This window comes from Indicator indicator, chromosome 26 (assembly GCF_027791375.1).
Source record: "Indicator indicator isolate 239-I01 chromosome 26, UM_Iind_1.1, whole genome shotgun sequence".
NCBI lineage: Eukaryota > Metazoa > Chordata > Aves > Piciformes > Indicatoridae > Indicator > Indicator indicator.
The window spans coordinates 4,657,451-4,670,909 of NC_072035.1; the positions used below are offsets into that span (position 1 = coordinate 4,657,451).

At 43.7% G+C, this 13,459-nt stretch overlaps 1 protein-coding gene across 1 annotated transcript in view; it reads left to right on the plus strand.

Annotated features, from left to right (window-relative positions):
* The first annotated feature begins 998 nt into the window (after window positions 1-998).
* GALNT9 (polypeptide N-acetylgalactosaminyltransferase 9) overlaps window positions 999-13,459 on the plus strand; it is a 156,486-nt gene continuing 144,025 nt past the window's right edge. Inside the window, exon 1 of the mRNA XM_054392728.1 lies at window positions 999-1,239. Coding sequence (XP_054248703.1) covers window positions 999-1,239 — 241 coding nt within the window. The remainder of the gene's footprint in view (window positions 1,240-13,459) is intronic.

The following is a 13,459-nucleotide window of genomic DNA, read 5'->3' on the forward strand; positions in this document are numbered from 1 at the left end:
GGTAGAAGTCACAGACCTGGAAGCATTCAAGGTCAGCATGGACAGAGCTCTGAGCAGCCTGGTCTAGTGTCCTTGCTCAGTGCAGAGGGGTTGGACTAGATGACCTTTAAAGGTCCCTTCCAACTAAAACCATTCTGTGTATGCCTGCAAAAACTTCTCATGCACATGGTCCAGTGCCCCTTCCAGGTTGTACTTTGGCTGCTGGAAAACTCACGGAGCTGAGTGGGTTACCAGCAATCCCTCTTTCTGGGAGTGTGTGAACTTGTCAGCTTGTTCCTAGCGCTGAGGCAGGAGCATCCTCTCACCTGCAGGGGCTGCACCCATAGACAAGGACAACCTTTGTCCTGCACCTTCTCAGGTGCTGCATCTAGCGAGTCGTGGGCAGGGTAAGGGCCCTCTAGGTGGGCAATGAAGGAAAAATGGCCACTAGTGTTTTCCCGTGGGGGAGAAGCATGCAGCACCCGGTCACCGCTGAAATCCAGCGGCGAGTGCTGGGGCTGCACCGCAGCGCCCGGGGGCGGGTGGCGGCCCCCGGCGGGGCCGGGATGCGGGGCGGGGAGCCGCGGGCGAGGCGGGGCGGCACGGCTCTGCACGGCGGCTCCACCGTGTGCATGTAGATGAGATCCCCCGGAGCACGTCACTCCGCACCGGCGCTCTGCGTTTGGGGCGGCAGAGAGCGAGGGCGGGCGAGCGGGAGTCGCCGGAGAAGGGAAGGCGGCGGCGGCAGCAGCGGCTCGGCGGCCAGCGGCAGCTGTGCTCCGCACCCCGCGCTCCCTGCGCGGCTCTCCCGCTCCATGCCGCCCAGCTCCCGGCGGCGCGGCCCCCTCGGGGCGAAGGCTGGCGCCGGGCTGGGAGCGGCGAGGCGGTGCTGAAGGACAGCTCCACTCCTCGCTGCTCCGCGCTGCTCCGCGCCCCGGCGCGCCCCGTCGCCGGGTGGCCGACAGGCCGCCGGCCCGTCGCGCCTTGATGTGCCCCCCGCCACCGCGCTGGCGGCTCCCATGGCGGTGGCACGGAAAATCAAAACTTTGTTGACCGTGAACATCTTGGTCTTCGTGGGCATCATCCTCTTCTCGGTCTACTGCAGGATCCAGGACCGCTCCCAGGAGCTGGTGCAGATCGTCCGGAGCGCGGACCGCCGGGCCAGGAGCCGCGGCGCCAAGGTGGGCAGCCTGGCTGACAGGGAGTCCATCCTGCAGCGCCTGGACCACCTGGAGGAAGTGGTCTACAACCAGCTAAATGGTACGGAGAGTTGGGAGGGGAGGCAGCATCAGTCCCGTGGTGCCCTGTGTCCTGAGATGGTGCCGCAGACTGGGGAAGAGCACCCGAAGTGCCCTCCTGCTGGGGAGGGAAGCCCGGGTACCATACACACCGATCCCAGGGCTGCAAAAGAAGGGAAAGAGGTGGCTGCAGGCTTTTGCTGCAGGGGTTTATTGAGACACCACCCCCCACCCCCCCCAGACACACCCCCCCCCGAACTCTCAGTCCAAAGTCAGGACTTCTTCAACAGATGCAAAGTTAAGAAGGCAGCAGAGTTCATGGATTTAAGAATTGGTGGAAGTCCCTACGAACTGTACCAGGTTTTACAGCTTACCTGGAGCCATGAACACTGCATGGGCAAACGTTTGTACAGCAAATACAGTGTTAGGTTATCGCTGGAAGTCATCTACTAGTCTCAGAACTACTTTAGAAATATTCTGTGGAGTTCTTTGTGCTGTGTACTTTTAATGGTCTGTTTCAGCACAACATCCAAATGTTTCTTTAATGATTCTGACATTTCAATTTGATGTTATCTTTAGTTGAGGCGTTGAAATATCCATCACTTCTTTTTGTGACATTCCATTCCAATTCACCAGCCTTGAAAAATCTTCATAGGTAAGCAAAGAACCCTTCCATGGTTGTTAGAACAGGCTAAGCCATACAAGTTGTTATAGGACAACTAACATTTCACATAGGAACTAATTCTTCAGAATGAGTGCATTTGCAAAGTTTTAAATGTGGAACATCAAAGACATAATTAGGTGTCCAAATACAGCAGTGCTTTGGTAAGAGAAGACTGAAGGGATGAACTGTAATAGAAACGTAACAGTTAGTGACTAGTACCAAATAAAACTTCCAGTTTAAGCCTACCAAATGTTCTCGTAGGCTGCTTCTGAAAATCTTACTCATAACATTGATTTAACAAAGGGTACTGCACCCTCAAAATGCAGACAAATAGGAAGGTTAGGATAAAATATATTTTCTATTACTACTTTCTGAATGACTGTATAAATCGAAGTAGGTGAGACTCTTATGGTAATATGCAGTCTGTGCCAGCAAATGTTGCTGGAACAGGCATTCCCTCACTCACCTCTGTATAAAACAGGGCAGAGAGAAGGGGGGTGTGGAGTATGGGTTAGTCACAAAAACTCACCTTCCTGAATTAAAGGGGACATGACAGCAGCTGTTTTCTAACCATATTCTGGAGCAGTTTCGAAGAATGTAGGATTTAAGAAGGAAATCCTCTTCCAGATTCAACAAAGCCATGGAATTCCAAAACTAAATTAGATCAGTCCTCATGCTATGTCTGTCATAGCCCAACTGAATGGGGTTTGACTTTGGCCCAAATGTTTTTTTGTTTTTTTTTTTTTTTTTTTAATTATTATTATTTTTGGAGTTGTTGGTCTTGGAGGTGACACTTCAGACAGTATTTTCCTACTCTGAGTTCATCTCAGTGTGGCATCCTTTGCAGGATCACCTGGAGTTTTTCATGTACTAGGCAGGCACCATTGCATGTATTGACTGTGGCTTCACAGTAAATGAGAATTTTTTTATGAAGTATATCTCTATTTGAGGGGACTTTTTTCTTCTTTAGTTTGGTTTGTTGGGTATGAAACATCATAGTCAAATTACCTGAACTTAAACACTTCAGGCAGTTTCTTTTTGGAAGTTCTTACATGGGAAGATAACAAATACAGAAAGTTCTCTAAGCTGAGCTGTTCAAATTTCCTATTTATTTTCTTTCAGTCTCAATCTTGTGTCTTGTTTATTATGCAGTGGTACATTAACAAGAATTAGTTATTTTATCATCATTGTGAGAAGATATTTTCTTGCTTTTTTTTTTTTTTTTTTTTTTTACCCCCCCATCTTCTGGCAATAAACCAAAAAGAGTCCTAAAATAGTGGGAGGTGCTCCACTGAAATCATCAAAACTGCTTCACTGTAAGTGAAATTAGGCTCAAGCATCTGTGTTTGGGTTTAGCTCACTGGTATCCTGGGTTTAATATCATGATTCATTACATGTGCCATTAATGGATGTAGCACTGAGATGCAAGGGAAATCTGTCTGTGACAGTGCTCTACCATGCCTCATGGAAAGGCTGTGTTACAGAAGCACTCTGTTTACTCTGGAGCTGTGCAGTTTCATCCTCATGACAAGCAAGGTTTCCCAGATGTTGTTGGGTATACTGCTTTATCACAAGGTTGGAGAGCCATTCAAGGCTGCCTTAGATGTTAATTTTCATGAGGGTGGGGGTCAAAGTTGCTTTTATATGGAGAAACCAATGTGAGTAGACAGATTTTTTTCATAAGGAACAGGAGTTCCTTGCATACCCAGAACTTCTGCAAGAACCAGGAGTTTAAGTCCAGCTCAGTTGTTGTTAGAGCGGGTCTGTCCAGATCAGTATTTCCATTTTCTACTCTTGGTTCTTTCTGACAGCAGCAAATTTAGAGCTACCCATTAAGTATCTTCTATTTTCAGTAGCATAATCTCAGTGTTCATTTTTCTCTTTTATTTGGGTTAGTCCTAAATTGGTAAGACCTTACCTGGATTTTCTAGGGACTCTGTGAAGTTGCAGTGCAACAGAAAGAATCTTCTGTGAGAACCCAGCCCTGCTGCTGCATCTGTACAGAGTTCTGTTTCTGTCACACTTACTTGTTTGCATGCAATCAAGGGGATGTTATTTGAAAGTCTACCTTCTGCAAGGAAAAAACAAACACAGCAGCACTGTTGCAAGTGTATCAAGAGGCAACGTAAAAGTGATCACCAGAGAACTCGTTAACTTTTCAGTCTAACTAAAACCTGTGCACACAGTGCCTGTAGAGGTGTGTGCAGAACACAGAGGACCATGCATGCAAGTCAGTATAAAGCTGGTCCTTGCAGTTCTCTTTGGCAGAATGAGAATTTGTAGAATTGAATGAGAATTGCCATGGTTTGCTGCAGAGCATTGCAGACATACACCCAAACAATAGTTTCCAGTTGGCTCGTGCTTTGGTTTTCTATCAGCTTAGAAAAATAATATTTCTGAAATCTTTCTTTACACTCAGCTGCTGCTGGTTTGGGGGGAAATAAATGATTGGTGCATGCAAAGGGAAAGGGAAGCAATGGAATTTCCTTGGTGAAACTTTATATTACCTCTTCATATTTGATTGTGGGTATAACATTTATTTTGAGCAAGTCAGTTATTCAAGATTTAGCTCATCAATCTGTATATTTTTCCTTGTTTTTGTTTTTACTGTGACATTTCTGTTGCTGAATGTGACTCATTGTCAGTCAACACAGAGCTAATGCCAGACAGACTTAGGAGCAACTCATGAAATGACATAACAATAACACTTTGGTGCTTTATGCCTTTGCCTCTACATTTGGAAAGGGGGAAAACAAAAATAAATTAATTGACTGCTTTTTCCCCTAATCACTTTTGCATCTGAGTCTGTTGCTAGTGATTTATCATAGAGGATAAATAATTTTTGATGCCCCAAGTAGAGCATAACCTTTCATGCCAAAAGCAATTGAAGGGTCAGGTTACAATTTCACTGTAATTGCTTTCCCCCCCCCCCCCCCCCCCCCCTCTTTTTCACTGTCTCTTTCCAGTAACACACAACAATCAATACAGCATGTAATTAGATTTCATTCAATCTGCAAAGACTAAGAGAGTTTTCATCTTCTCATTATGTATGCTCACATCATGTCTTCCTACCCATGTTTTCCACATTAGACCTCTTTGACCTGTTCTATTGCAGACACAGAAGGATAAATTTGGAATATTCCCTCAAATTTAACAGATTATCATTCTGTACACATCATAATTTGATTTTGCTCTCTTTGGGAAGATTAAATACAATAGCAATTTCCAGCATGATAAATGGCTTGCATATTGCATACGAATCTCACAGAGGAGGCTAGGAGCGGGGGGGGAAAGTGGACAATTCACATAATTGCAGTACCACAGGCTTAAAATGATGGAAATAACAGGTCCTAGGTGCAGAGGACTCCTGATTTTTCAGAGTGTATTGGATTCCAAGTGATTGCATTTAAAATTCAGCCTGGCAATCTGCATGCTTAAAAGGTACAGCAGTATTTTTAACAGGACAGTTTCTTCTTTATCAGCTTGGAACTGGTTGAAAACGGCTCCAAAATTTCCATATCGAAAGTAAGAGTCGGGAACAGGCTGCAAATGAATCATGCACATGTCCACATCACATTTGTCAAAGAGAAGCTTTTACAGCTGGCAACTTTCAGCTGAAGAGTAATTCCTTTGCAGAGAAGAGAAGTAAAGCCACATGTGGGTGGGGGAAGATTAAGTGTGGCTGCCAGCCTTGCCTTAACGAAACTGCACCTTCCCATACCCATCTACAGCCCCTCAGAACTATTCCTGTTCCGTTTGCTTACAGCCTGATGCTAACATACATCTGAAAAAATTAGCACATAGCTACCTCCTAAAGTATCTACTTACTTGTGGGGACCTCTCTCACCTGTGGGCTTTCCTTGTCCCAGTGAGCGGCTTCTTCATGTGGTCTCCATTTGAGGGTTGTTTCAAGGAATGTAAGGTTTGGCCTAGTGAAGTTGGGAGTGAAAAATATCAGTTGCTTCTTTTAAGTTAGGCTGCAGTTTATCAGTTTACTCTACAGTGTATATCAAGGGTTTGTCTGCTGTTCTGGATCTGTTACTCAAGCTTAGGTAAGTAATTGTTGTTACAAGCATGATCTTCTGTATTGCCAAGCAATGGTCAACTCCAAAAGACCAATTTCCACTTCACATTGGCTTTAAACTCTGTTAGTCTTGATTTATACAGCTGAGGAAGCTCACAATCAGTGTTTTCAGAAAGGCCAAGATTTTATTCCCTGTAGTAAAGGAAGAAAACCTCATGAGTCAATATTTTGATAGCCCTGATAAAACTAGAAGGTAATATTCAAAATAGCATTACTCAGGCACTTTAGGAAGAAAAAGCCTAAAGGTTTGGTAGAAAAAAGAAGGTAAATCATTTCTGTAAAGCAGGCAAAATGGCATTCAGCTCTTCAAAATATTGACAAACACAGAAAATACATCTCTATTCCAGCAGCACATCAGTGATTTTAATGTCTCTCCCTGCACTCTGTGTTGCACATACTGGTAACTATTTTTCTTTTGTGCAATGTTTGTGCCTTTTGTGTTTGTATCTGGGAAGAAAGCTTATTTTGACAGAAAAAAACCCCTCGTGTGGTAATTTTATCATTGACTAGTTTATTTGTGTAGAGCTTGAAGCATTTGAGCAATACAGGATTAAAAGTAATGTTTACAGAGGAGGGAATAAAAATCTTTGACTGATGGTGGTTTTGTTGCCTTTTAGGAGATATTCCAGTTTAGTTTCTTGCCATTTATCTGTAGATGTGGCTGAAGCTGGAAAAATAAATAGGGGTCTGTCATTTCTTTAGTGAAGAGCTGGAGTGTGGTTGTTGCACATCTATAACCACCATATAGGTTTAGAGGATTAGAAAGCATGGCTTTAACTTAACACCCTTGAGAGTGGGAGGTGGGCCTGGGTTTTTTTGAGTTTATGATTGGGGTGGATTTGACTTTTTAGTAAGTAAATGCAGGTAGTACTTAAACCAAAAGCATCATTTAAGAATGCAATTCCAACCGGGCTGCTCTCCAAGGAAATTATAAGATTTATGAGAGGAAGGAAAAGAAATGAGTCATGTTTAACAAATCTTCCTTTTATTAATGCTCTTCTCTAAGCTTACTAAAGGGTGCTCAGTCTCTCTCAGTATAATTGGCACACTTTTTTATTATTGTTATTATTTGTAGGGTTTCACTTGGTAGTCATTTCTATTACTTTAAAATAACAAACTGAAAAGAGGGGGGGAAAAAAAGGAAAAGAAAAAGAGCCTGCAATGTTCTGGATGACAGGAAGGAGGAAAGCCAATGACAGTGGAGCAACTTCTAACCTTGTTGTAGTCCTATTGATCAAAGCTGTCCTCTGAAATAAGAGAACTTCAGCTTCTGAGAATGAAAGCCAGATAAAGATTCTCCTACTGACCCAAAGTCATCTTCTCCTGAGAGCATAAAGCTAAAGCAACCAAGTGCCTATTGGATGTATATAAGATTCTGGATGTATATATGAGTTCTGATGCTTTTCCTAAACCCCTTAGCTGTGGTGCCATGGAAGTGGCTGTGAACATCTGAAAGCAGGTAAAACTCATTTCAAGGACAGAATGGCAGTTGCAAAGACATTAAAAATTATCTTTATTGTCCTAAAGTTTATATCCTTTCAATGGGGCCTGGAATATGCAGGTTTCCCAAAGACTTTTAGAGACAAGCTACAGCACAACTGACACTTGCTGGTTACTCAGCAAGTCCTGCAGGCCATAAAAAGACCATAAAAATTATCAGTGGCAAGGCTATCTCCTGAGCTTGACTTATGGAACAGAAGGGAGTAATCAAGTAGCAGTGTGATGCAACCTGGTCTCAGGTCCTCTCATTTAGCTGGGCTTACTTTGAGTTTAAATGCATGGTATGATGGGGATGAAGGTGACTATCATGGTTCTAGAATTTACTTCTCAATTTGATCTGCCAGGCTTTCGAGTTCTTGTTTGCAAACTCTCCATTACTCTGAAGAGTAATGAAATTTCACCTGGTGAAGATAGCTTCAGAGCTTGGCTTCATCTTTTCAGCACTGGCTTACCCCTCATTTATGTTCTGTCTTCTCTCATTGCCCACAGTATCCACACTGGTTGCTAATATGGACAATCTCTATGACTTCTCCGGCCTTTGATATTTATTTTTTTTTAACACCAAGAGATCCTCTAAAACAGAGAGTATTGAGGATGGGGTTACTATATGTGGCAAAATGGTCCTTTCCTCAATTTGGCCTTCACCAGCTGGCTTGCTGAAAGTGATGTCACACCTATGGTCTGGTGTGGATCAAAACGGAGTGAGCTCTGTGTGTGTATGTAAGCCTTTAGATGTCCAAGGAAGTGCTATGTTGGAGCTGAGTTCTGCTTTCTTATCCTTCTATTTGATATTCTCCCTCCATGTGGTACAAGCAGCACAAAAAGTCTCCCAACTAGGCTTTAATATCTGATAAACTGATCAGGGAAAGAAAATAGTTCCTGCCAGGTCTCTCTCTTCTTCAAAGTTTTAAAACATTTAGGTACTGTGAAACACAAGAATTACCCCCCAGAGGATCATACAGGGCTGTGTTAAGACTATGCAGAGATACATCTGAGGGGGGTTCTGTGTTACATGAAGCACAGAGCTGGTCTCTGTGGGATTACCAGTGTATTCCTGGAGAGAACTGTTTAAAATCATGTCTGGGATACAGTCAGGAGTTGTGTTTAACTGGGAATCTAAGTCAGGAACAAATCTGACTGCTCTCTAAGCAAACTGCAGATCCCGCCAGCCCTGCTTCTGCTGTCAGGAGTGCATTGTGTGGTCAGTGAGAGGTATTGCTGGTTCGATGGGATAACTTGCTCAAATGGATTTCTGAGTCTGCAGCAGCGATCCAAATTCTCCTCAGCTCACCCATGCACTTAGTCCTATTGAAATCAGTTGCCTAAATTCATCTGTGCTATTGATCCAGAAGCATCAGCACAGCTAGTAGTTAACAGCATAGAAATTCCACTTGGAAACTTGGCCAACAAGATGAACAGAATATTGGCTACTCATGATGATGTATATGTAGTGTAAAGGACGAATTCCTGCAGAGTTCCTGCACTGCTTAACTATGGTTGAGAAGAGGATCATTCTTTCTTGAGGATATTGGAGTGATTTCTCTTTCTAGTATAGATCTGGTGAACTTTGTCCTTCTGTCCCTGACCCCTTCTACTGGAGTCTTTGCCTCTGTGCTTGCACTGTTTGGCTCCAGTTTGCAATTTGCCAAAAGAAGTACCCAGAGCAGGAGGTCAGATTAGCAGCAGATTAGCAGCCTTATCACAACCATTTTGCTCCTGGTATCTGAGCAAGCTTTGTTCAGAGATTGATTTATCTGTTTCCACAGCACTGCACAGTCCTATCTGCCTACCATGGAACAGGACTGAATCCTCTTCAAACATGGTATTCATTATGTGTGCTGCTGGCCACAGCCCCTCATGCCTCAGCTACTGCCTATGTTCCCATGGACATCACTCCCCCACCCCTCAGCCAGGGCCTGCATGGTAGAAGCCCCTTTGCTATTGAGATCTAGATGACCTTTGGAGGTCCCTTCCAACCCAAACCATTCTATGATCTGCTTCTGCCTAGGATAATCTTTGTCTTGGTTGGACAGTGCTGGGCAAATTGCTGCCTAACTAATGGAGTCTAACTGGATCCCAAACCTGAGCCTTTCCTCAAGATCTGGTTGAAATTTTAGTGTGCATATGCAATAAATGTGTGGGGGTTATCCATGTCCTATCTAAATACTCCAACCCTTAGTATATTGTTTAAAAAATAAAGGCCAAAGGAGGATCATATAACTTTCCCTTTCCTTTAGGTGAAGAATAAGACCTCTGCTGCATTCTTTAGAGCTGTGAGTCTTATGTGGGCAAATCTTCTCAGACTTCAAAGCGAGGATGAGACTTTTCATTCCTGCCTTTTCGGGGTCCTCTGTTGACTAGCCCCATCCTGAGCCTCAGCCAAAGGTTTGATCTCTGCCTGGAAGGACAACAGGTCTTGCTCACAAGTGCTCAGGTCAGACCCCAGATACTAGTTCCTAACAGTTATCCTCAGTGTTCAGTTAGAGCACTTTGGTATGCATCAAAAACTAGAACTTGTGTGAGGTCGTGCACAGTCTCCAAGTCCTGTTTCCCACAGCCCAGGCTAGCATCCTAATCAAGGCACTGCTGTAGCAAGAGGAGCTTTGTTGCACAAGAGCTCATTTGTCTTGGAAGGTATCCACCATGACAGCTGGAAAGCCCCCTCCTGCTGGAGAAGTTTGCTTCTCACTTTGTCTCTGGCATTTTTGGTGGGGTGATAGGGTTAATTGGTTGTTTTTCATTTGGATTCTTTACGCTGGTTTTGTGTTTTATTTGGCAATGAGGCCTCACTGCCCTTTCAGAAATTGAGTTTATTTTCTTTCTACAGCTCTCATATGCCTCTGGGATGTGGAGCTTTTGTAAATAAAAATGTATTTTTTCGTTGTATTAACTCATTTTCAAGCAAGCCCTGTGTTGTAGAAAAGATTGGTGGTGTTCCTTCCTGTGCATACTGAACTGAAGGCAGTGATAAGACTAAAAATATCCCCAACTGAAACAGCATTGTATAACCCAAAGGTTACTCTTCCTCAGGATTAAAATTTGCAGTCACTTTATAGATTCCTTATACAGCAGATTTCTACTCACCCAGCCATGTGTGAAATGAGGCTACTGATAGCTGCAAAATTTTGCATCTGCAAAGCTCAGTCCCAGTGGTGACTACCACAAGCACAGACCTGCTGATGAAAGATTGCTGCTACCCCTTCTGCTGGGGTCAGCTGGCCTCAGTGAAGCTTCCACATCCCTGTGTTTGTGCTGCAAGTTCTGTACTGGAGGTGCTGAGCAGGCATCAGGTACTGTTCACACCTAATGGGGAAAATAGATTTTTGCTGCACAGGGCTGTTAATCCTCAAATGTGATGATAGATTGGAGGTGGCTCCAGGTAACAGATGGGAATGGAGCATGAGGTAAGAAAGAGCTGATCATGTTCAATGTATTATACAACCTAATACTGAACTGCCCAACTGCTGAAATGGGTGCTTACAGCTTACACAAGGAATGAGTTGATTTGGCATGGAAAACTGTTGTGTGGTTGAGTGGTTTAAGTGTTAGCCTGTGTTAATCTTGGGTTTGGAAACTGTATTTTTTTGGGTGGTTCTGTTAAATGATTTCTGTCATATGGAGAATCCCCAGAATCCAGGTCTGCAGATTTAGGCTTCTGACTTGCAGCTCCATCACAGGAACATGAGCAGCCAAATGCTCCAGTGGAGCCTGTGTGACCAGACTTTTCTCCCACTTTTTAGTTCTCTCTTGCATCTGCTAGAAACTGCACATCTGCTAGAAACTGCAGCTCTCTCGACGTTTCAAGTATGTCTTTTGTTGATTCACTGCTGGTACTGTAGGGAACAGTGAAAAGTTTTTCAGGTATTAATTAGAAATTTCCTATCTTTCTTCAGTTTAACATTTGGCAGACTCACTCCTTAAATCCTTTCTGGGATGTTCCTTTAAGTGTAAACCTGAACTTATCACCACCTGCACTTTGCTACTTTGCTGTCAGCTACTTCAGCTTTGAAAACACAAACCCAGCAATGCCTGATTGTAGACCTGTGCCAGTCTGGTCCTTCTCCTGAAACAGCTCCATGCAGCTCAATGCATTTCATTCAACAAAAGAATTAGTTCTGGAATGGAAGTGACTTTTATAATGCCAGTATCCAGTGGTGTTATACGTGAAACCTGTTTCCTGAAGGAGTCAGCTTGGTGTGGTTTCCATGTTCCCAGCCACATTCCCATTTCAGGCCTACAAAACTCCAAACTGGGCTACACAGAGCCCTCTTAGCTGAGGTCAGGGGATTAAGGATTTCTTCTGAGACTCATTCTGAACCTGATCTGCCTAATAACTGGATTCTTTGTCTCCCTCTTTCTGTCGCATATTAGAGAGTTCACAAAGTGAGATTTTTTTTTTTTTAAGTCTTCCTTGCACAGTGAGAAGAGTGAGCAGAAGATATGCAGAAACAGAGGAGAAATATTCATGAGAGAACAAAGACATGGCCTAACTTTGAAGCTGGATGGTGCAGCCTGGCATGCCAATGGCCAGAGGCTGAGTGAGCAGCCCTCAGAGAAGCTGTTGATCATTGCAGGCAGCGTTTCTGCATATGTTACAGGACGACTTGTTTAGGCATCTCTCAGCCTTTAATCACACTGACAAGGAGCTGGAGCACAAATATTGCTGTCTTAGAGACACAGTGGAGGTTGTGGAAGGATGAGACCACTGAAATACTTCATGAAATTCTTCTTACTAAAGCTGCTGCTAAGCATGCAGTTAGTGAACTGGAAGCAGGGTCTGTGTATGAGTTATGTCAGGACTGCTCTGGCCCTAAGGAGAGGTGGTGTTCCCCAAAGCAGCACAGGGTACCACAGGTTATTCTGGTGAAGCCCATGACACTGTTTGACAATTCATGGTAATGCAGATCATTGGTAATTGTTCTGGGCCACAATTTCAAATGCCTCTGCCACAGCCTACTTACGGCACTGTAGAAGCAAGATTAGAACTGGGTCCAAAGGACGGGATGCTAATGCAGGATGTGTGCCAATGAGATGTGACCAGGTGATGCTCTGTGTGAGGGTAGGCTGAGATATCCTCTGTATGCTGTATTATCAGAAAGCAAAACTGGCTATTTCTGGACAGACTTGTATTTCATCAGAAGATGAAATATGGTCAGCATATGATCTTTTGAGTTTGTCCCTGAACTGGAAGATGATGCCTCTCATGTGTTTGGTGGTTGATACTGCACATCTGTAGCTTCTCTATGCTAGATAGCAGTGTCTCAGCATATGGATGTGAAGAGGGGATTATTTCCAGAAGTGTTTTAACAGGTATTGGAAGGACAAATTCCCTATTAAAAAAAAAAAAAAAAAAAAAAAAGAAAGGAAAAAGAAAAGAAAAGAAAAGAAAAGGTTTTGTTTGCTACTCTGTTGATGAGGCTGTGTGGATTTGGGATCATACCTTGCTTTATGTTCCTTTCAAAGATAGGAAGGGAAAATTCCTCCTACTATAGACAATCAGAAGGATTTATTTCTTATTAAAAGCCAGGATTATATGGAGTGGTGTGTCCTGCTGCTGCTGTGATGTCTCACATCTAAGTGTATCTGCCTTCCTAAGAGGTGGAGAGCTGATTTAGTGAGTCAGGCATTTCCATGTGAATTTCCTTTAACGTTATATTGTTACATGGAAAGGAGTTTTAAATTGGGTCACAGACATACCTCATTATTTCATTAGGACTCCCCCTAATCCATGACCAAAAAGCATGCTGCTTTATCACTGAAGCTGTCCTCATCATTGCTGCTAACACCTGACAAGAAGCATGTGTAAGCTCAGAGAAACTGGAACGTGGGCTAAAAAGGAGGAGCTTCAGTGTTTGCTTTTGAAAAATATTTAGAGCTGCTGAAATACAAGACCCAGGTGTGGGAGACTTTGGCTTCATTTCCTTTGCTCTTTAACTGTGGTGCCAGCTCATCAATCTGCTCTTTCCATCCCCTCCCCTTATCTGTGACCTCTAT